Genomic DNA, 23529 nt, shown 5'->3' with positions numbered 1-23529 from the left:
ACAATTCATATAACAATTATTCCTGCAGTAGCTCAACACTTCTCCCGAAGGTGCAGCTCTTTGAACACCACAAGTTCAAACTTGCAGGTCAATCTGTAAGCAAAAAGAGGTAAAGAAAATCTGGTTTATTTGGAGGTGAGGGCTGCTGGGGAAAAAGGAAGGAGAGAAAGCAGCTCTGCACAGATGGATTCCAGTTCCCTACAAGTGCTCGGCAAGCAGATAATGGGTTGAAATAACCAGCAGTCCATTTAGAGATACGAAATCATTCTGCAGTTGTTCGTGGAATGGATTATTACCGCTCAGGATGTGCAAACATCACAAGATGGACAGCTGCAGCACGCTAAAAGAAGAACTGCTGTGTTTCATAAATATTCAAAATACAGTCCCAAGTATAAAACTGGAGTTTGGAGAATTCACAACAAATCCTCCATCATTTTAGTCACAAATTAACTAAAAAAACAGCTGGTCTTTTCATATTTTACATATTGGTCAGACGTCATCTCTAGAAGTCAATGTAATAATGAAGATTTTTGCAAACTTAAAGTTGACTAAAATATTACAAGCACAGGCCTGGAAAGCTCGCCCGCCTCCTTTGTTGTTTTTAATGTGTTTTTGACTCTATAGTGCCCATCCTTCCAGTATTGCCATCATTCTCCAATGAGACTCCCGGGGAGGGAGCAGAGGCAGTGGATGCATTTCCAAGAACACAACCAGCTCCATGCACCTGTTCTTTACAGTAGTTTTGCCTTTGCATCTTTCCAGCAAAAGAAGATCCTTCTCTCTCCTTGAGCAGCTACATTCTGCTTCTATTATGGAAAAAAAAAGGCAGAAACAGTAGCTATTTTAGGGGAATGCGGTACTTGATTCCAAAGGTTTTATGTAGCTCTTTTGCTGCCAAGTATTCTCTTAGAAAACGGGGGAAAAAATTCAGAGCAACCATTAATATTGTATGTAAGTAAAAAAAATCAACTACTAAATTCCTCTTTTAATCAAACAGGAACACCGATAGCCACACACATCCAACGAAATTACCAAAGAATATAAAGGAAAAGAAAAAAGCTTATGCACATGGTCTGGCTGTGCTGCTCTGACAAAACACAGCAGATCTTGCATCCTCTTTAACTGATTGTTAAATTAGTAAACCTGATCCTTAAAAAGACAGAGAAGAAACAGATTCTGTACTATACTGGACACCACACACCTTGATGTATCTCATACTACCATCCTCCACTTCTCCTTCCCAAGGTTAAGTAAATGACCAGTGACTATGTATGTTTATTTGTTTTTAATATATATGCACACACACAAAAACTAATTAAAGTCAAAAATCCATGGCAATGATATTCTGTGCAATGAAATCAAATGTTTAAACTTCAAAATTCAAACAGACTTTAAAAGTTCAGATTTGGAAAAGCATTTATATTGGCCAACCCCCCCACCTTGAGCTCTACCCAACAGCAACACCACAACAAAAGAAATAAGTGTTCTTATAAGCTTCTAAACACCAAAACGCATCTTCTCATCACACAGTTCTGGACTCTCATGATACGAGATAAAGTTCAATAGGAGACTTTCATAGCACTTGATTGAAATGAGAAATAAAACTATTTGCAATGATTATTTGCATTTTTAGTAAAACAATATAGATGAAGTCACTGTATGATTAACGCCAGTACAACAGAACGGTGACTGTTCAGTGTACCCGTCCTTAATAACTGATGTTGACTGAGTGAAACAACCTAAGTGACATTTTTCTTCTTTTATGATTAACATAATAGTGTGAAAAATGAGTGACTACTAAGCCAGGCTTTACATACATTTTTACTCTTTAATTTTCAAAAATTAATTACCTACAGATACACATACATCTAACATATAAAACACGAAACCAATGAGAGACATTGTTTGCTAGAGAAGATGGAACAGTGCAAGAAGTTTAATGAAGCATAGATTTAAGAAAGAACCAGCCACACACTTCAGAGACCACTGGCAAAACTAATCAAATAAATGCTTTGTTTGTTGATCATATGTTAATTAACAGTTTTATTGTTCTGCATTTTGTTCAAGTATACCCCAGTGTACCTTGGCACAAATCTACGCTTCAAAAATCAGAGTGATCAGAAAAGCTGTAGAAAATCAGTGGATTGACTAGTACTTCCATAGTTTCTCCTAAGAAATTATTAACAGACCTTATATTGCATTACCAGTGCTATTCTCTCTAAAAACAAGCAGTGGTGGTAGAATCCAGAAATGGTACGTGCTACCACAGCACACAAGTGACAGGTTCTCATTCAGGCTAATAGAAACATTTTCTTAAGTGAGGATTTATTTCCAACTCTTGTACCTTCCCTCACTTTGGATTAGATGTAGTATGGGCATCCATCTCTCATTATTTTCAGTTTACGTACAGAAACTGAAGGTTTTTTTGTTTTGCTAGAAGGTAATAATTTATATCAAGTGGATGTAAGCAGGAGACTTAATTGCAGAGAAGCCTGAAGCAGCCAAAAGACAGACTGCACGAATTCCATTAATTTGGATTTCAGTTTTCTCCCCAAATCAACATGGATGGGGGCTGCTGGTATCCACAGCTTCCCCTTGAGCAAGGAATCCACCTGATGCAATCTCAGAAGTTACCACATCACATTCCAGCAGGGAAGTCATCAAAAGGTAGGACTGGACTCCACAAGCTCTGCCTCAACGCTGCGAATGACTGAGGTCTGAAATCAGTCGGTTCCAGCAAACAGATAAACTCAATGCTTTTTGTCTCCCAACTGAACAACTGAATTTGGGAGGGGGAAACAGCTGCTTTGGACTTGAAGATCTGAAACTGTGGTCTGGCTGGGAAAGAAAGAACTGGGGAATTTATCATGAGTCACCCTCCTTGTTCCTTCCCATACTACAGGAACATTAACAGTTTTCAGAAACTCTTTAATTATTCATTGCTCCCAACATACTAACAAATATCCTTTGGCAGATGGGTATACTTTAGTACACTCACTCTTCCATTGATTTAGCTCATCCCTGTTTCCAAAACTAAACCAAGACAGACTTCTTAATGCTTTCTGTGGGTTAGGTCATTAGCTGGTACGCTAACAGCTCATTAAAGCTCCAGACCCATTACCAAAGTTAACATTACAGCAGAAGTTTGTGCATGCTTGGCATTGCTAGAAATAAATAGATCGTGTTTGCTATCAAAAATAATCACAGTGCAATCTGAACTTTGGTAAGAACAAATATTCATCTGGCAATTGGTTCTAAACAAATCCCTGTTCCTACACTCACAGAAACGGCACCAGTAATAAATTCAACCACCATAATGCATGTGGTGAGACAGATTCAGCCTCGATCTATCACTCACTCAGGCCAGAAATATGACAGAGAACTCGACCTTTTTCTTCAGCTCTGAAAAGCCGTGTAGGCTACTTCACCACCGGGATAAAGTTGTCTGTGTTCTTGCAGTCCCTGTATACAGAAAAATGAGAAGCTAATATATATGTACAAACCACAGCATTGGGATGGGCCTGACAAGGGAAAACATGGGAGTGAGGGAGAAAGCGAATTACTGAGTCTTTTACCTGAGCACAAACCAGAACTGCCCTGGCACACTTCACTTGAAAAACTAGTTAAGGGCTTGAAGCAAAACCAGGGGATTCTTGAGGCAAGAATTACAATTGTAAATCTCCAGTAATCTCACACCAAGTAGAGCAAAAGTATGACATGAGATCCCATACAGATTTCCAGTTCTGATGTCTTGCTTTGTTTCTATGGTTATAAACACACACCATGTTTTCTGGACAAATACATGGTCTTTGCACTTTACAGGAGGACTGGAAAAGAATCTGAGTATTGCCTCAGGCCTTGAGAGCATCTCAAGTTGCTTAAAAGGTACCCCTGCCAAGTACAGAGGTGGTTTACTCAGGTTTAAAGAAGTCCTTCCGAGTTCTGATTTTCAAGATAGTATATCCTGTGATCTCATACTGCAAATAATTAAAACACAAAGAATGAAAAGCAGGGAAGGCTGCATGACACACATCACTTGGGTGATATGAGAGTAAATTTTCCTACACTGCATTTTTGCCTGGATTTTGACTTACAGGAACACATCCATAATAACGTAACTTCTATGGCAACTTCTCTTAAAATAAAGGAGAGGATAGTTATTGGTAACACAATGCCTAGCCACCAGACATTATGAGATTTATGCTGGAAATACACTGGGTAAGGTGTATTAGCAAGTTTATATCTGACAAAACAATCAGTGAATCTCACTTCTCTGGTAATCAACCACCACCATGCACTAAATCTATTTTTTCAGAAGCTATCTATTAAATAACTTCCATTTTTCTACAGCACATGCATGAGTGCACATTAAGTGTTCTGGGGGACGCTGTACCAAAAAGCCACCAAGTTTTCCTCTTCAGAGCTCTACAATGTCTCAGAGACAGAGCAGCTCCTGATGCAGGGGCTTGCAGGAGTGTGACACGGGACAGATGTGACCAAACAACAATGGTGACCTGTACTCTGTGATCTGGCTTACCCTAAGCCCAAAGAACAAGGAATTTCTAAGTTACAGTCATAAATTCCAGGAGTAGGATATGTATCCGTGGGCATTTAGGGCAGCATAAAGATTCCATGTGAGGTAGAATTACAACCACCTAACCTAGCTAAAGTAGTTATAACAAAATCAAACGGCATGTTACAAGTCAGTGCCTTGATATGCTGTGTATTATCAAACAAAAGTTAAGTTTCTCCTTCTTCTGAAAGATCATAAGGACACAAATGGCAGAAGTAGTTACAGTTCTTCAGAATCAAGCCAATGTGTTCTTAAAGAAAACATAAAACTTCCCAACTATAGCAGAGAACACAACTAAAGCAGCAAGGGGGACACTGTTTAATTCCTTTTTTAATTACCCTCACCCTACCTTAAAAACCTTCCTTCCTTTTTAACCTGAACACAAAATAGAACTTCCCTAAGAGGCAAAACCAGAAATATCAGCCATGATCACAAGTTCATCTACCTCTTTACGAGAGCTCCCCAGGAATGTGTTTCACTATATAATAGTTTTTCCTTCCTGAAGTCAGAACGGTCATAAAGAAGGGGGAGGGGAGGCTGACTGCACTAGTTCTACAGCATCTGGCTATGCAGTGAGACACTGAAATAATTTTCTCTAGTGTAGCATATAGCCAACAAATCTGGCAAGGAGCAACTTTAAGCATGTGTTGATGTGACAGCAATGAATTATCACCCCGGTCTGCAGCAAGATTAACACTTGCAACCTTGGCATGAGGAGCAGTCTGCTCAGATAGCGCGTCAGGAGCCGAGATCCGATCGGACCCGAAAGGGTGGGCTCACGGTAAGGAATTTAAGAGCACAGAAATGCAGACATTAGCCTAAGCTGTAAACAAACGGAGTTTCTAGGGGAAAAAAGGCAATGTGCAGCTAAAGAAGTGGGATCACCAAGTGAAACTCAAGGTATGGCAGAAAGAACAAGAAAAATAGCCACTGGAAACAAGGTGCTGCTCTGATGGAGGACGTGCCCCAAAGAACAGTTACAGAACAGAAACATATATTAGAGAACAGCCCACCGCATTTCTCCTCCTTAATACAAACCAACTTGACATGAAATAAGCTACTCCGAAAGCTATGGACAAATTGTAGATAAAAAATCTCCACAACCGCCAAGTCCAACTTAGGACGTGACTCATGCAGAGCTCCAGAGTTTGTCAAACCTTTGGTGTTTTCCAACAGCATTACCCAGCATTGAAGCGCAAATTGAAAAGCAGCTTTGGTATCACTGGAAGCTCAGAGATGACATGACATCAAAACCAACTCCGCTAAGGAGTCGTTTAGCAGATTCATGGTCACCCACCCCACTTTTCCAGCTAAACGACCACAAAGAGAAGAAACCTGAAGACAAAGAATACATTGTGGAATCTCCTTCCCACGTGAACACTCACCATATTTAGACTTTCCTCTGCTTTGCAGAATCGATACGCCTGTACAGCACGACTTCTGCTCTTTGATCTGGTTTGCTAGGAATTTTTCTGTGAAGTCAGTTAGGACGTTCCACCAATCACCAGCATCACCTCTAATGCAACTTTATGTTGCTTCATAAACCAGAAGAAATATATAACATTAATACTGATAACATTGATTTCACAGATTATGTGTTTTACTTACAAGATATTAACTTGAAGGGAATACTTTAACAAGTTAAGCAGTGTGACTGCAAGTGTATTAAGAGGTGAGGTTGAAGGATTCAGCACTGAAGAAAACCAGGACAAAAGGATTTCATCTTAAAAGAAAAAAAGAAACCTAATACGCTGTTAGTAGTAGCTGGATATAAAAGTACATTACAAGTTTCAGGGAAAGTCTAGTGGGCATCATAATCAGCATGATTTTACATCGGACACAGCTTTCTGCACAACAAAAGGAAACTATTTCCTTGAAAAGCTTTATTTCAAACACATACCTGTTAAGTAGATATAACATGCCTCGAAACTCTCAAACATGACAGCATGAGAGAGAATTAAAAGAATAATATGTGTTGAGAATTTTGTAAGGATATTATTACAATTCATTTCCAATCCTGCTAAGAAATTAGCTCCAATTCCCTGAAATTAGAGGGTTTTCTATAAGTAAGAAGGCAGTGAAAATGTTGTCTAGCAAATAGAAGTGAACTACATAACAGCCTACTGGATCACAAAAATAGCAGCATTCTGTCTTCAAGAGCAGGAGGAGACACTAATTGGTGGGGGAGACAAGAGCCACCACTTTCTGTGGTCCATTTTCCTTCTAGTTCACTCCTGCAACACAAACAATCCCTGGAGCAAGGATGCTACAGGGCATATCTGTCCCTGCCCATGTATTCCCACCAGCATCCACACAGTTCCAAAGGCTAATAGGGGAGTTTTTTGTCTCACAGAAAGTTGTTCTCCTGAGAATGCCCTTTTTACATACTATCATGTTGAGTTTATCAGCTTATTTAAATCAGATATTTGAAATATCTCTCCAAAATAGGCTCATGCGCCCTACCTGTGTTTCAGCATATTGGGTTATTTCACCTATCCGTGCAGCAAACGCCATCAGAGTAAAATCCAGGCTTGACAGCTATTTTGGGCTGCTGGATTAGAAGCCTTAGCTGTGTTAATGGGGCAAGGAGAACCAAGTTTTCTGTAGCAAGAGAGTGATGAAACGCTGGGTAAATCGGGGTATCTCAGCCCCTCTAGAATGCTGTCTGAGGTAATTTCAAGGAGTTTCACCTGTTTACTGTCCTCATCTCCACAAGATAGAAAGTTTCAAATACATGGGTTTTGTACGGTACAGCTTCTGCAGACCAGACTATTCTGCTGCTGGAAGGTTACTCTGACTGAGCCTGTTCTTGAATCCAAAGCTGAGGTGGACCAGGCCTACCTGAATACGTGGCAGTAAAACCAACAACAGATTCCACTGATATTCTAAGAAATAAATTGATTTCAGTAAAAACTACAAAGTCAGCTCAACCGATGAAAGGATTAAAACTTCCAATCTCTTTCATTATAAGCTTGTTTAAATTTGTCCTTCTCAGGCAGTAAAATGAAGGGTTTGCGGGTATTAAGAAAAAATACTATCAGCATTATGAACTTCTTGTCTGGATATCTTACAGAAAACAGCATTTTTCAGTAGTTGGGTAAAAAATAATTAAAAAACAAACAAACAACAAGGAAACCAGGCTAACCCATCAGGAAACGCCACACTTGGTCAATATTGAGATAGATCTGTTTATCTGTACAAGCTATGGAATTTAACATTTCACAGACACAGTACGGAAGCATGAAACTAAGAAAAAGGAGATGCTACCACACAGAATATGTTATTAAAGACCCACAGACCCCCCCAGTCCTTTCCATGGCTGCACCAGTGCAAGAGGAACCGAGCAGCAGCACAACCACTTGCCCAGGCTCCGCCACCCCCTCTCCTCAGCACTGGGAAGCCCACTGGGGTTTACCGGAGCTCTGCTGTTCTGCTCTCCCCAGTCCTGCGGGGCTGCTGCCAGCTGGCACGGCTCCCAACAGCCTTGGGTCAGAGGACAACCCTACCAGAAAGAGCTCATTTACAATTCCATTAGCCCGTCATCAGCCATTCGCAGCATGAGCACCATCTAGGCACATGCCCCACGACCAGACGCGTTAAACCAACAACAGCAAAAAGTTCAAACATCTTCATAGAGTTTGATTGTAGAAGATAGAAATGTTAGAGATGGGCCTGTTTAAAGAGGGAAACAAGCGGCTCGTAACTTGATTACCTAGAAAAACACTATTCATGTCATTAAATCAAATGTAACATGAAAAGTAGATTTTCTGTAACAGCTGATCGCAGATTACAGGCATTCTACACTCCCTGGTTCATTTATTTTTCACAAGAAAACTGGAGTAGAAGCAAACTATTTGCATACAGGAATAAGTTCTAACGACTGCAAACAAGACAAGCCTCATGTATCAGGCTCAGCACACCCTGGCATTTCTGTGTAAAGACGCAATACTTACAACGGCCGGTACAATCACACAACAGGAGCAGTACCAGAGGTCTGCCTTCATGGAACCTTTCTAATTAAGTTCAGAGTAGCCACACTTTACACAAGAAACTGTTGGTACACAGAAAACATTCAAATACTGTCAGTTGGTGGCAAAGTCCAGGGGACAGCAGCAGTCGCTACTCAAACTCGGGTCCTCTCCCATATATGTCATTTTCTTGTGTTCTTTTTCCACTGCTTAAAACAACCTCCCTATAAAACAGCTTCAACCTACAGGTACAACACGCTTACAGAATTGAATTTCTTGCTTTATAAAGGATTTCCATAATAAAATAATTCTTCAGGTTAGTGCTGGAGTTCTGTTTTCCTACAGACTTTTGCAGCATGCAGCCTAAGACAGACAAACCCCCTCCACCTCCCACTGCCTGAAATCTTTCAATAAGGACCTGAAAAACTTGAATTCCAGTTACGAATGTCCCTCATATCAGGATCTCTCCCCTCAAGTTCACTTTTTGCAAAATACTTCACCACACAGATGTTTTTTGACACTAAATAAATCTTTTGTTCAATTTCTCCAATGTTCCATGTGTATTTTTTCATTCTTAAACTTGGCACCATTTCACAGACACATAGTGACATATTCTACATAATTATGAACTTTGGTACCATCCCATCGTGCTTTGGGATTGGAATCCCTTCAATTAACAAACATTTGACAGTGACTCTCCTGCATGCCCAAGTCTGAATCAATTCTGATAACCCAATCAATGCAAAATAATTATTAAGAGATGCAGAAAATATTGGGGCAATTCTCAAACTTGCACATCAAAAAGGCTGTAAGAATTAATGTGTGACAAAAGAAACACATCTAGTGTAGTAATAATTATGTTGGACGAAGTGTAAGATCAATTTTGTCAGTGAACAGGCCTTCCTCATTCCGTTCTCCACATCACTGTTAAGATCATCCCACAACCAAAAACTCAAAATGTAGTGACAAATGATTTGATTCAGATAAACACATCCCATAATTAGCTTTTGGAGGGGGATGCTTGCTAAGAGATCATGAAAAAAGTCCGCAATGTACAGAAAACAAGATTATCTGAGAATTTCACCCTGGTTACCAGCTGCCAAGCAAGGACAGTGATCCAGGTTAAGAAAGCTGGGCAGTAATATGAAGATAGCAAAGCACAGCAAAGAAAAACATAAAACCTTAAGATGAATTTTGCCTTTGTCACTGGGCAGCACAGGATCACAAACCTCACCTGACATAAATGAGGTACTGCAATCAGTCAGCGCTCTCAGCTGTCCTCACTTGTGAAGCCTTCACACATCTGCTGTGCAATAAATCTTACATTTATTTACCAAGTATGTTCTAAAGAATGTCCCTTAAAATCTGACTTGCATGCAATAACAAGCCTGAATGCACAGGACAGAAGCCCGAATTATAATTAGACAAACTTTGTGAAATAGCATTAGGTGGTTCAAAGACACAAGGAGAGGAAGATTAATCTTTACAAACAAACAAAAAGCCAAACACACACACACAAAAAAACCCCACAAATTAAGGTGGAGGACACAGCAAAAATAGAGGTCGCTGCTGATTTCTCTCCTTGTGCTAACACACACTGGAGTAATAGAATTCAAGTCTGTACTTGGTGCAAAACAAAAGCCCTTTAAAAACAGAAGCAAAACATACATACAAAAAGCCCTGGCAGTCAATTCAGTAAGATGAATCCAAAGTCAAATCCTATTTAAAAAAGGTTACTGGGATGCATGAACTTCTGAGTGACAAGCGAGGCAATCACCGCAAATGGAACTCAGTGTCACATCGGTGCTTGATGCTTCATCATCCCCAGCACTGGACTATGTTCAAGCACTAGAGGGTCTTTCATGTGTTTAGACAAAAATAAAGTTATTACTAATGTGGTAATTTTTACTACTACTACCTTCCAAATTGGAGATTAACACACATATATATATAATTAATAATAATTAATATATATATGGATAAAAACAACTTGGTTTAGTATATGAAGGCAAGAGTTACAACACAGAACTCCAGATGAATACACTAATGAAAAAGAAGAGATATTCTAAAAATCTCTTAACTCCAATGTAGATTTTTCATCTCTAAATTTAATTCTACATAGGTGCAACTCATTAAATTTATGAATAATTCTATTTTTACATCTTAAATGTACGTGCAGAAGAGCTTGACTGTGTGTGCAAACCAAGTGTCACACTGCACGTAAGACCCAAGTTAAACTTCGGTTCTCTTTGCAGACTTACTACTCAGGCAATGTCACATTTAGTGAGATACTTCTTGCTACTACTTTAATTATGAGGATATTTAAGACATTTGTTACAGGCCATAACTGCATTAGCTCAAATATTTATGCTAAAAAGACACTACATTTTTTAAGTGTGATGAAAACAACTTTTGTTACCATGTCCAGTACTTTTTGAGTTTCATCTTGTCTAACACCCAATTATTTTTATCCCATGACAAACTTAGTACACTATAAACCTTAACAGAAATATTTCCCAGGGAGATGCTGACATCACCAGTGATACTATGCAAAAGGTAGACAAGAAGAAGCAGCAGCTCCATTAAACACTGGAAAGAAGAAGAAGGGTAAAAAAGTTATTTTTACCAACTCAGAAAAGCAGTAGAGACAGAAAAAAAAATTAAGAATTTTAGAATAGTGTTACATTGAACTGAGAGTTTAAAAAAAAAACCTTAAGTAACAATTCACTTAAGTAGAGGACTGAAAAAAGTGGAATATTTGCTGTATTTCACACACAAAAGAATGCGACAAGACAGACGCCGCTAATCCGTTACCAACTGATAAAGTGAATCTCGAGTTACTTTGAGTCTACGGTGTCTGGTAACAGTTCACTTTACTAATTGTCAAATAGGTCTTTGAAATAGAGAAAATAATTCTTAGGTGAGAGAGATCAAAGTGGTGGAAGCTACTCTAGCACTAAAGTCAACCACAGATCCTTCCGGAGTTGCTATTTAAGTTGTATTAATGCGGTATCACCACTTGGAAAAAAAACGCGTTTTGAACCCAACAGAATGCAGGTTAATTTTGCAATGAGTAACTCTTTACAACATTGATTGTATTACTAGCTAATGCAGCAAAGTTCTTCCCTTGAATTAAGCAGAGCAGACATAAAGGACTGGCAAATCAATATGGAAAAGAATACAACTACCAAGATGGAGCTTTCACCCAGTCAGAACAGATCTATCAGCTGCCAGAACTGCTTCTGCTAAGAAAAGGTTCCAAATTCAGGCCTCTCGGATAACATATGGCTCTCCCAACACCCCAGCACTGCTTGCTGACAACACAGTCCAGGATAACATAATAAACTGTAATGTCATCGTAGTATTTCACTCACTTAGCTCTACTGCCCATAGGTTAACAAGAAATTGGAGATCACCGCTCTAGGCAGCTCCTTCCGTCCAAGTCTAGAAAGGCTCTAACAACAATGGCATGGTTAAAAAAATAAAAAGATTACTTTTAAATAATACAGTTCTAGTAAATCCAGCAAAATGCATACAGGTCACCTTCAGATTGCCTTTCTTGTGATGCCACAATAATTGATACGTAAGCAGGAGTACATATGTACCTCCTCACTCTACGTGCTGCCACATGCTACAGACACGTTATAAATACTCGGAGAACCACGGGAATACAAGAATTAAAAAACCCAAACTCAACGTTTTCAAGTAGCTATCAGTCAAAGGAAAAGAAAAGCTATGATTGATAAAAACAGCCATGCATCTACCAGGAAAAAGACATCAAGAAGCTATAGCTCCAAGTCCATCACACATAAACAGGAAAAACTATGTGTGCTAGGTTTAATTTGAGAAACGCAAGCTTTTAAACCGAGTTAATCTTTCTCTGGCTTGAAACAAGTCAGCCACCACTGGGAATCAAACTAACATTCTCGACAGCATTTGTTACAAAGCAAGATCCCCAGACTATGTCCCAAAGGAAAAGTTGTTTTCTTTTCCCCCTCAGATTCAAGTAGCAGTAAATCAGGAGAAGAGGAGTCAGCAACTCACAAACAGGCAACTTCCACTATCAGTCAGCAGCATTTACCCATCCATTTGTTACTGCACTTGCTAAGACAGAAAATCCTCCAACGAAAGATGGAGAGCAAGTCTGAAACCAATTTGCAGCTCTGGTTTCATGTTAATGCTAAAGATTAAGGCCTGAAACAAAACTGAGGATATCAGCTAACCTTTGTTTGGGGTTTAAAGCTTTTATGGCTTAAAATAAAGCTCAACAGATAGTCCAACAAATCAAACAAAGCCATTCCACTCTGCTCACCTTCACGTTACTGGCTGTCATTCTAGTTCGAAAGCTTTCAACATTTTTAACATCAAGCAAATAATTTTGTCTGCAGTCAATGATCTTAGAAGCTACAACTTCTCCCGAACAACCGTCTGGCTACTGGCAAACTTCGATTGCTAGTAAGACTACAGAAAAAAGAAGCCTTCTTGTCCAGCATATTCCTGTTTTCTCCCTCATTGGACTGTGCAGATCCATCTTCTCCCTCTGCAACAGGGAACAAACAAAAGTGTGGGGAAAACTGCATTTATTGTGGTCGTTTGTCTCTCCATCCATATTAAAAAAAAGAGAAGGAAATGGTTCCAAAACAACCACTATTCATAGTCAGCTTCAACGACAGGGATCTGCGTAACCCCTAAGTCAGACGGTGTTGACCTGAGACATATGAGCAAGTGTCTGGGTAGGTCCTGATGGTTCAGACTCCACAACTCAAGAATTGCTGTTCACCACCGTACAGTTCACAGCACAAGACTGATTCCTAACCTTTGTCCCAGAAACCAACCATTTATTTTAAAAATCATGGCAAAAGAGAGGGATTAACAACAGCAAGAAGAGGAAGGCCTTCTATTATATTCTTCTTCTACACTGAAGACGTAAGCTTGGTGGAGCATTTTCCATCTGGCTTGTCCCACATACACAAGGCTCTACTGTGCGTGGAGCTAAAATCTCATATCTGAATTTCTCACACCAAAGACCACGTCTTCACACCAAGAGGAAAGAGAACATTACCTTCAGCGAGCCTAAGGACCTTCCTACTCCTCAGAGGTCAAGCACTAAGGAAGATTGTTCAGTTATGAAACAGGAGACCTCCTGAACAAAGAAGCTTGCGGTTGATTTTGACACTTCTTATGAGCTTTCAGGGAGAAGGTAATTCCCAGAGCACATGGCAAAGAACATCCTTCCTGAGTGAATCAGACACTTCACATAGGCAGCCAAAGCGGAGTACACAGCTGAAAAAAGAGATGTGCTTCTTGAATCCTGGACTCTTTCAAATTCTCCACAGGATTTGTAATCCAGAAGCTTGGTGTATATGCTAAAAACGTTAAAGAAAAAACAAGCTAAGATTTCCTTATTAATTTAAGCAATCAAAACACCGAGCATGAGAAGGAAGCGCTGTCTGGTAAGGTTTCTTGCTCATCTGTTATGATACAAAGCAAATCACTTAAGCAACACTTCCCTGTTCCTGGACAGGTACATGGGGCAAGGTTTTAAGTGACAAACAAGTGAGCAAGTACAACTCAACAGGCACACGATGAAAAGCTCCACCATTAGCTCACCCTGTGAATGTAAGGTCATTTTACCAAGAACTTAACATCTTGATTTAGACTGTGAACCCCAATACTTGCTACTGAAAACAAGACACGGCATTATTTGCGAAGATATTGTTAAGCATTTTCTGCTTTGAAAGAAAATGGACCAAATCCATTGCAGTTCTAGGAATCAACTGTCAAACCTTAGAAGGCATGAAGGACTGAAGTCACAAGTGCATGGGGACGACACCTGTGGAAAGGTCATCCCCTGTAAGAGAAAATGTTTCTTCATATCTGAAAGCATCGATCAGTCTGGAGGGTCCACGTAAAGACAGAATAATGGAAAAAACAACAGCAGCTCTCAAACAGGAAGAAATATGCCAGAACGCACCCGCTGTCAACGAGAGCGTACAACCCCTGACAGGCAATTATTCTTTGATCTATTGGTAGAAGAACAGAACAAACATTCTGAAATTCCAGATAGAACCTTCTGCATATCGTGACTGTGGCCATGATGAGGACTTTTATCAGCAAGAACAATTTCAGAGCAGTGATAGTAAGAACCATTAAAAAACGAGAGAGACATTTTTCCTCTGAGGTGTGTAGTGCAGTAAGACAGAATTTAATTGTGAATTCAGCTGCCCTTCAAGCACTGAAACCATTACTTACCGACTCCTAGACACAAAGATGCACCCAAACATCTAATTGTTCACTGATGGGGACCAAAACCTACACTCAGCACCGCAAAACAGATTTGAACCCGTAATTCTAAAAAGCAAAGCGTTTGATGTGTAAACCTACAAAAAAATGGACAAAGCAAAGCTGACACAAAGGGCTGGCAGTACATCTTTTTAGCATCTTCTGTCTGTTCCGTAATTCCTGAATGGGAGGTAGTGGTGTCCAATTTAAGGACCTCTTACACAGTAAGTGTGAGCTAATTTTCCCATCAACATATTCGAGGTAAAGTCCATGACCTACGGAAACATGAGCTTTGCCATCAGCTCACGAAACAGATTCTGACTATCACAAATTAAAAATCAAGAGTTACAGGTCAACGTCCTAAAGCCAAGACAGTCAATCCTAATTTTGTGCCACTTCACAATTCAATTTAAGCCCCGAAATCTCATTCCAGCTTCTGATCACAATTACTCCAACTTCTAGAGTCATTCTTCAGATTTCTTCCTCTACCCCTTATCCTATTCTACTCTCCAGACGGTGTAATGGCTGGGTTTGGCTTGGGCTTCACCATCAGCAACACATCTACCCCACGGCAAAGCCCTTGCCGGGAGCAGCACACGCTACCTCTGCACTTCGTTCCTTTGGCCAAGATGCAGCGAGGTGAGACAAGCGACAGCCTCGCTGCTCCGTGGAGATACGATGCACCAGGACAACAGCTCAAATCCCGGTGCGGACAACGCTTCGGAAGCAAATTTACTCCAAAAACCTTCAGCAGAATCTCAGTATCTACAAGGATATATAAATAATTACATCTTGTTTCTGATTGAGAATACAAATACAGGTACTGGAGATGGCTTTCTAACTATAAACTGTGCTTTGCAGCTATTCTACTGAAAACTCTGGGTGTGAAGCATACTGAACCGAGAGCTGATGCTCATAAAAGCTTAATCGCGTAAAAGGTTTGTATTAAAAATGAATAGCAAACAGCAAGCAGCGTTAAAATGGTCTTCCAAAGCATAATGCAGTGTAAGTAAAGCAGGAGGAATGGACACTTTCTGCCCCCTGCAGTTACCATCACTATCGAGATTTTTAAGGCAGTCTTAGTAAGGGTAATATTTGACCATTCTGGAAACACAAAAATTTACATCTGGCTATCACCAGACAGCCAAGACATTTTTTACACCTATGTTCATCTGACTGACAGTTAAATTGACCAACACTTCCTATTAACAATCGACTACATACATTGAATGTTTTCTGTGGTAAGGAATGATGCGATTGTCCTTGATTTTGCAGCAGAAAATAACATCATCTCCTACCAAACCTTTAATTTTGTTTAGGATTAGGAACAAGACCCTTCACCAATAAACAGCTACTCTTAAAGCAGCCAGAGCTATGGTCCTGAAATATATATACACATACATAATATATGCATATATAAAATATTAAAGGACAAAGGATTGTTTTCTAGTTGTTACACTATAAACATGTCTCCGAACATAAAGTCTTGCTTATCAAATTTTACATATAAAACTGTAAGGGACACATACAGACAGAGAATTTCAGTAAAGAAAAATTCCATGGAAGAAGGTCTCATGTCCATATGCAGGAGACGTAAATACTGTAACTCTCATTAACATACTTGCTTCAACCTTTATGAATATAGACTGGGAACTGAATCCCAAATTCAGCTAGTCAAAATGTTTCCCTATACATGACAATTTGAGGTTGGCTGAACTCAGGAGTCCAACTATTTTCAGACTGATACCCTGCTTAAAAAGGGACAAAAAAAACCAAACCACCAACTAACATTTTTAGTATGTATTTGGAAAACTGATGTTTTCCATGAGATTATAATTTTGAAACAATCCCGTTCTATCAGCCTGGCTGTGCAAAAGGGAAGTGAGAACAAATTGATTACAATGAAGTATTATTTATTTCCAGATGTTTTTCAGGCAATGATGAACACATCACTACCATTAGATTTCAGAAGAAAAAACCTGAAGTGTTGCAGCATACGAATGGTACGTAGGTTACAAACGATGCTCCATACTAGGGGAAAAAAAAGGAAAAAGCTAAAGTGTTGATTTTATTAATGAACTTTTCATTCTTCATGTAACATTTGATTTATATCTATCTGAGACACTTGTCTTTTTTTTTCTTCCACAGCAGATGTATAATTTTTTCCTCCATTTAAGCTATAAGTACCACGTATTAAATACCAATTTGTATTTTAACACACTAAAGGCTAAATAAAACCAATCCGGACTAATATAATTCCAATATTGACTTGTGGGGATTATAAATACTGAAAACGAGTTTAGCTATATTTCACAGAGCTATCAAGTAACTAAATAGGTTTAAAACATGTTTCTTCTCAGATTCCATTTTTTCAAGTTAAAAAAAAAAAAAGGAAACTGGATTCTCTTGAGAACATAAACTGAACACAGAAAAATGCTCAGGCACCTCACCTCTGAGGTACTTCTTTCATACTCTGGTTCTATTATGAATAAGCTGAGTAGCTTAACGCAAAGCCACTGGGACCAGAAAGTTTTCAATGGGTTGCTTCACCACAATCTGTGCTGTCCCAAACCCCAAGTTTTGCTACACGTAGGTGTTGCGCTGCCCTCCTCGGTCCTGAACACCACGACCGATAGAAATCTGCCAAGTCACTTTGAAGCAAAAACCAGTTGCTTCTAGGGAAAACAGTAATTAGTTGCATAGTTGAGAAAGAAGCCCTCCAGAAACACGCACTTGGGTAGGGATGTAATTTTAGAAGCTACGTGGGAATAAGCGCTGTTCCCCTCGCGTTTTGCCTCATTAACACAGATTTTTTCCTGCTGTTGCCCAACATACCCCGAGAGCAAACTCCCCTCTCCCCTTCCACGTACTGGGGGCTGAGTCAGTTCCTTTGCTCCCCCCGCCCCACTACGGCAAGAACCCCTTTTCTAAGTGGTTTATCACAAAAATCATCTTTTACTTAAAAAAAAAAAAAAGAAAAGTAAGTATTTAAATATATATATATATATATATAAAAAGCGCCAGTCCCCCCGCAGGACCCGCTCCCAGCCATTGTGCGTTCCCCGGGCACACGCCGCCGCTCCCCGGGCGGCCCCGCCGCAGCCCCCGGGCTCGGGCGCGCCCCCGCGGGGCTCCCCGGCCGCACAAAGCTCCGCCGCAGGCCGGACGTGCCCGTTGCCCCGGGGCCTCCCCTCCCCTTCCCCCCTCCCGCCACCGTATTCCGGGAAAGCCTCGCTGCCTCCCGCACCTCCGGGAGGAGGAGGAGGCGGCGGCGCTGCGGAACAGCCCCCGCTGCGGAAAGCTGGCCCCGCCGGCGGGGCAGGTGGCAGGGAGGGAAGGAGGCCCCGCCGGGGCTGGATGTCTCCTCCATCCCGGTAACCGGCCACACTGTACCGAGCCCCCCGCCCCGGAGGCACCGACCGCTTCCTCCTCCCTCCCTCCCCCCACGACCGCGTGCCGGAGCCCGGGCCCCTGCGCTGCCGGCGGGGCGGGGACGGGCCGGGGGAGGCTCGGGCCCACCTGCCCCGTGGGGAGGGAGGGAGGGAAAAGGGAGGGCGGGGGACCCGTCCCCTCCCCGCGCCCGCGGGCAGGCCGAGGCGGCGGAGCGAGTGCGTGCGAGCAGCGGAGGGAGGGCGGGCGGCTGGGTCGGGGGAGGGAGGGGAAGGCACGGGAAGGGAAGGGGGGTGGATGCGAAGCCGCCCCCGGTACCTTGCGCTTCCTGGTCTCGGCCGAGCCGCTCCACACGAAGCACTGGTAAATCGCCCGCAGGTTCTGCTTCCAGTTCTCCACCTTGAAGCCGGTCACATGGCAGCACCCGGCCGCCGGCGGACTCATGTCAGACCCCCCCACATCAATCCGCCCGCAGACGGGCCGGGCCGGCGGGCAGCGAGCCGGCCCCTTCCCCCCCTCCGCAGCAACCGCACGGACGCGGGCACGGGCCGGGGCGGCCGCGCGCCCGCCCGCGCGTCCCCCCCCGCCCCCCCGCCGCCGGTCCGCCCTCAGGGGCTCCGGCCCCTCACGCCGCCGCCTCCCGCGCGGCCTCCGCCGCCCCCGCGGGCTGCTGTGGGGGCGCGGGGAGCGGCTGGCACATAGAGCCGGGGCTCCGCGCCGCCACGGCCCCCCGGCTCCGAACAAAGCGCGGCGACGGGCGGGCAGCGCGCACTCCCTCTCGCCCGCCCTCTCCCTCACACACAAAGATGGGGCTCTCTGAGGCGAGGAGGAGGAGGAGGCGGCGGCTGTAGCGGCCGCTGCCGCCCCCGGAGTGGCCGCCGCTCCCTTCTACCTCATAGAGGCCGCTGTGGAATCGGCGGGCGGAGGGGAAGGGGAGGGGGGCGCTGGCGGCGGCGGCGACCCTGGCCGCGGTGTGAGCGAGCGTGTGTGGGGAAGGGGCTGAGTCTCCGCCTGCCGCCGCTCCTGCTCCCCCAGCCAGCCGCCCGCTCGGCTCTTGTCTCTTTAAACCGCCCCCCCCGCCTCCTCCGTCGTCTCCTTCCTCCTCCTCCTCCTCGCCCGCACCCCCCTCCGCCCGCCGTGTGCAATGGTCCGAGCCGCTAACTCAACCTAGCCTGCCAGGCCCCGAGTGGGACAGACCAACCGGGAAGGGGCGATAGGTGCGCCCCTTCTGCCCCGCCACCCTTGAGGGAGGGAGCAGGAGGGAGAAGGAGCACGACAATTGGTCCCCCAGCTTGTCACTCCGCCGGAGAGGTGTCCTTCTGTAGCGTCTCATTGGTTCCTTTCGCTTCTCCCTCCTCCACCCTTCCTACCTAGCATTTCCCCCGCCGGAAAGGGGCGGGAAGGTCTCGGCTGATTGACAGGTAATCCGACCAACGGAGGAAAGGGGCGTGACCCCGTCACCAGTCTGCGACGCTACTGGTCTGAGCGGTCGTCAGTCACATCCCGAGGCGTGAGGTGATTGGGCATGGCCTCCTGAGGGGGCGGTCCCTCCCAGCAGCAGCAGCTTGCGCTGTGGGGGCAGCGCTGCTGTCACATCCGTTGGTCCCGGCTGTTTCGCTGCTCCCTCAGTGATTTCCTGAGGGGAGAGGGGCGGCGGCGGCCGGGCCGCTCCCCGGGGCAGGGCTCCTTTTCCTGGGGCAGGGCTGCCTCCCCGCCTGTTCCTCTGTGTGCTTGGCAGAGGCCCTGCTTGGCAGCCTCGGCCTCCGCGCCCGGCGGCTGCGCGGGCAGCCGTTAACGGCTCAGGGCTCCCGCCCGCGGGTGGCTCCGGTAACGCCACAGCGGCCGCGGGTTCGGTCAGTCAGTAATTGCGGGACAAACTCAACTCGAGGGGCAGGCCCTGTCCCCTCCATATCGCTGGCAGGTTCAAAAAGCCGAGTGCGGTTTTGTGGGGGCCGATCTGGGTGGAACAGGCGGCCGGTGGGGTCTGGGGAGCAGATCTGTGCAATACTCGGGTTTGTCCCCAGGACCATATTTGGTGCCTCTGTGCGGCCATCCCACTCTCCTGGTGCTTCCACAGGAAAGAAACAGAAGCCGTGTCTTGCCAAGAACTGGTATTATTGCAGTTTTGTCGTATAAATGACTATACAAGGAAATGAGAAGATGGTGAAAAAAATGTTGGAATCCATACGTAGTTCTTGGCTCGTAGCACTCACGCTATAGGGTTACACATGGTAGAGTGAGGCAGAAGTATGGGAATTTTGCCATGATTTGTGAAAAGGGGCAGGAGGCTTTGCAAGACCAGGTTCTTACACAAGCCCTGGAAGGACCGTGCCATAAGCAAAGCAGTGGTTAAAAACCGTTGCATTATTTTATCAGTCCATTTTTTCAATACATACTATTTACATTCTTTCTCAGAAATGATAACGTTTAAGTTGTGACCTCCCAGACTTTCAGAAAGCTCTGTCTAGTTCCCTGGCCAACTGCTGCAACTTGCAGAAATCAAAGACAATTCCAACTATTCCTTTTAGCCCCTTACTAGAACCCTTTGCTTGTATTGGTGGGGGTTATTAGGTGCTAAAGTGAAAACTTTTTTTGATCGAGAAGGCTCTCCCAGTGTTAAAAAACGTGTCATGGGTTTGGTGATGATCCTTCTCTGCTTCTAGTAAGTCCATGTTAATTTTCCTTGTTGATTTCAGTTGTAACGGAACTGTACTCTAAACGTTTCACACTCATATTATCACAAAGACAATACCAAAGAAACGTCTTACATGCCATGATCAGCCATACTTTTTAATATCACACTGATTTTAATACCAGATGCATTCATGTTTCAACAGCAGACATTCAAAAGAGTGTCTCACCTAAGAAAATGTCATAAACTGGTTTTAATAACCTTGATCTTAATATCTACCAGATCTTTAGCAGTGAAAAACCAGCAGGAAACTATAGATCTTTTACATTTACTAATCAAACAATTCTTTTATCTTCTCAAAAGAAATGTGCAAAAGTCATGATGATGTTCTGACATCATCCACTAAAATTAAAAAGTAATAAAAATGAGTTCTCTTGTATCTTTCTCATCCAGACACAAAAGAGCCATCAAAGGAAACCTCTGATTAGTTTTAGTTCAAAAGCCGATCTTCAAGTAGACCCTGGTCTCTGAAAATCTTTGTTACCTTTACATGAGCTGGTCATCCATGTCTGGTTTCCATCACCATGAATCAAAACAGGATGTTACCTGTGGTCATTTGGAAACAAGATATATGTTGTAAAAGCACATTGACTGGTAGAATGTGACAATGTCATATTATCTCTACATCTCTCTGTGTCTGTCATCCAGCATTTAGTTCAAGGTGGACAGGACTCAATGGGATGGGTGATTAATGTCCTGACAGCATCCACTATTTATTCTATGCGATCTGAGTACTTCCAGTTAAACAAAACCCTTGATGTTACTAAAGTCTAAATCTAAGTAGAGAGTTATTCTGCAACAACCTACTGTTACTAATCTTGGGATTTTCTCCATGGCTACCACATCAAAACAGGAGATAAAAGAAAAAAGAGAATTTCTGCCAATGAAATTTAAGTCTATCTCTCTGAAAAAAAGAGGATACCAAAAAGACAATACATATGCTCAATGCCCTGTAGATTCTGAAATTCTGACAGCGATTTCTGTGCCACTCTTTCTTGCAGTTCCCATGTTTACTCAGTGTAGGGTGTGGTGGTGTCTGTCTTACGCAGAAATAACAAGAATTGTGAGTTTATAAACATAACTGCTTTAAGAAACACCTGCATTTCTTAGTGTTTCCCTCTCAAAGAAAGATTTCCTTTAGAAAAATACTATTTTTTCTCTCTGGCCAGTTCAAGAACAATTACAACATTTAACTCTTCCTGCTCGCTGAGGTTTCGTGACCTGCTGAGGATGGGAGAATCATTCTTTGAGACACAGGGAACCCACATGCAGGACACCCATCCTGCTGTCCATGGGGTCTGAGGCCCCTCCTAAAGGCAAGAATGCAGAAATGTAGTGATCAACTCCTAAGGGGCATTTCCAAGTTATGGAAATCACCTTTCAAACTTAAAGTTCCCCCTCAGGTTTTATCGGCATCTTATTCTCCATAAAGAGGCATCTCTTTAAGCCAGAAATCCCATCTTAGGTTCTTGTCAATGAATCATTTTGGGACCAGAGTAAAAGTCCACTCTCAAATAGTGTAGAAAAGAATCGTTCTTGAGATTGTTTTGAGGCCAGCTCCTGAGTTGAGGAGATTGAGGCAAGTTCTAGAAGAGGGCAGTGTCATTAAACCCTTCACTTTCTGTCTTGGGAAGGCACCAGAACCTTTCCTGTGAAGTATAAAAACTTCAGACTCTACAAACAACTTCTTGATTGTTCCAGCCCTCACAGTAAAGGTGACACAGCAGCACAGAGCAGCAGCCAAAACAAAACAGGAGTGGAAAATAGTGACAACATTTTGTCAGGTAGTAATTGTCAAATCAGGGCCTGTTTGCCACACACATGCACGCGAGAGTTTCCAAGTTTGCTGTGGTTTAATTTACTCTTGGGCCTAGCTTGGGAATGTTTCTAGAATAAAACCTTCTGGTGCAGCAGATAGCTTGGGAAACTGTTTGCCTCTAGGGGCAGGAAACTGTTTCAATCCCTCCTGTGTCTCTTGGAGGAATTTTTAATTTTAAAGCATTGATGATTATGCTAATTCGTGCTTACCCCCAAATGACAATGGAATATAAATGTTGATCGTAGCTAAAACATACTGCAAATGTGCAGCAAACTCTTCCTCTGGAGAGTCATCTGCATTCCATGATAGCTCAGCTGGGAAGAAGCAGCAGAGTTCTTTGCATGGAAAAGCAAAGTAACTTTATCTTTGAGCCATGTCATCCCAAGGTGGCACTTCCAGACTCGGCTGGATAGCCATGAATCAATTGTTACTTTATCATTTGGGCATGCTTTTCCACACAACATGTGTTAAAATGTCCAATTTAGTTATCAGGTAAACAGGAACCTTTCCCTTAGATCAGTTGTATGAGCAAGATCAGGAATTCAGTTAGGACTTTTCAGAAAACCTTGGATTACAAGTGAAGCTGTCTTAAGTTTGAACCTACAAAAGGCTGAATACCCTGGCTCCAAAAATGGATTTGAAGGGGGCTATTCAGGAGTTTGCATTGCTTGCTGGCTTGAAACTCACGGACTGAATAACTTGGAAAGTTCTTAATTCTGCACGTGCTTGGTAGAATTGAAAACGGAACTCAGGAATCTGTTGCCATGAAGCAGTACTCTGTGTCATCCCGCTTCTGGCAGAGCAA

The 23529-nt window shown here is 43.0% G+C and overlaps 1 protein-coding gene across 4 annotated transcripts in view; it reads right to left on the bottom strand.

Annotated features, from left to right (window-relative positions):
• Window positions 1-23529, bottom strand: part of USP22 (ubiquitin specific peptidase 22) — a 118557-nt gene that overhangs the window by 73758 nt on the left and 21270 nt on the right. For 2 of the 4 annotated variants that reach the window (XM_080354102.1, XM_080354105.1), the window contains exon 1: window positions 18532-18658. The exons of 1 other annotated variant lie outside the window; for it this stretch is intronic. In XM_080354102.1, coding sequence (XP_080210228.1) covers window positions 18532-18657 — 126 coding nt within the window. In that variant the 5' untranslated portion in view covers window position 18658. Of the gene's footprint in view, window positions 1-12853; window positions 12945-18531; window positions 18659-23529 lie in introns of those variants that run through there. One more of the 4 variants, XM_080354103.1, reaches the window with a different exon arrangement.

This window comes from Nesoenas mayeri, assembly GCF_963082525.1.
Source record: "Nesoenas mayeri genome assembly, chromosome: 15".
In the NCBI taxonomy this organism is placed as follows: domain Eukaryota; kingdom Metazoa; phylum Chordata; class Aves; order Columbiformes; family Columbidae; genus Nesoenas; species Nesoenas mayeri.
The sequence above is the reverse complement of the archived record's forward strand: the minus strand, read 5'-3'. Positions and strand labels throughout refer to the sequence as shown.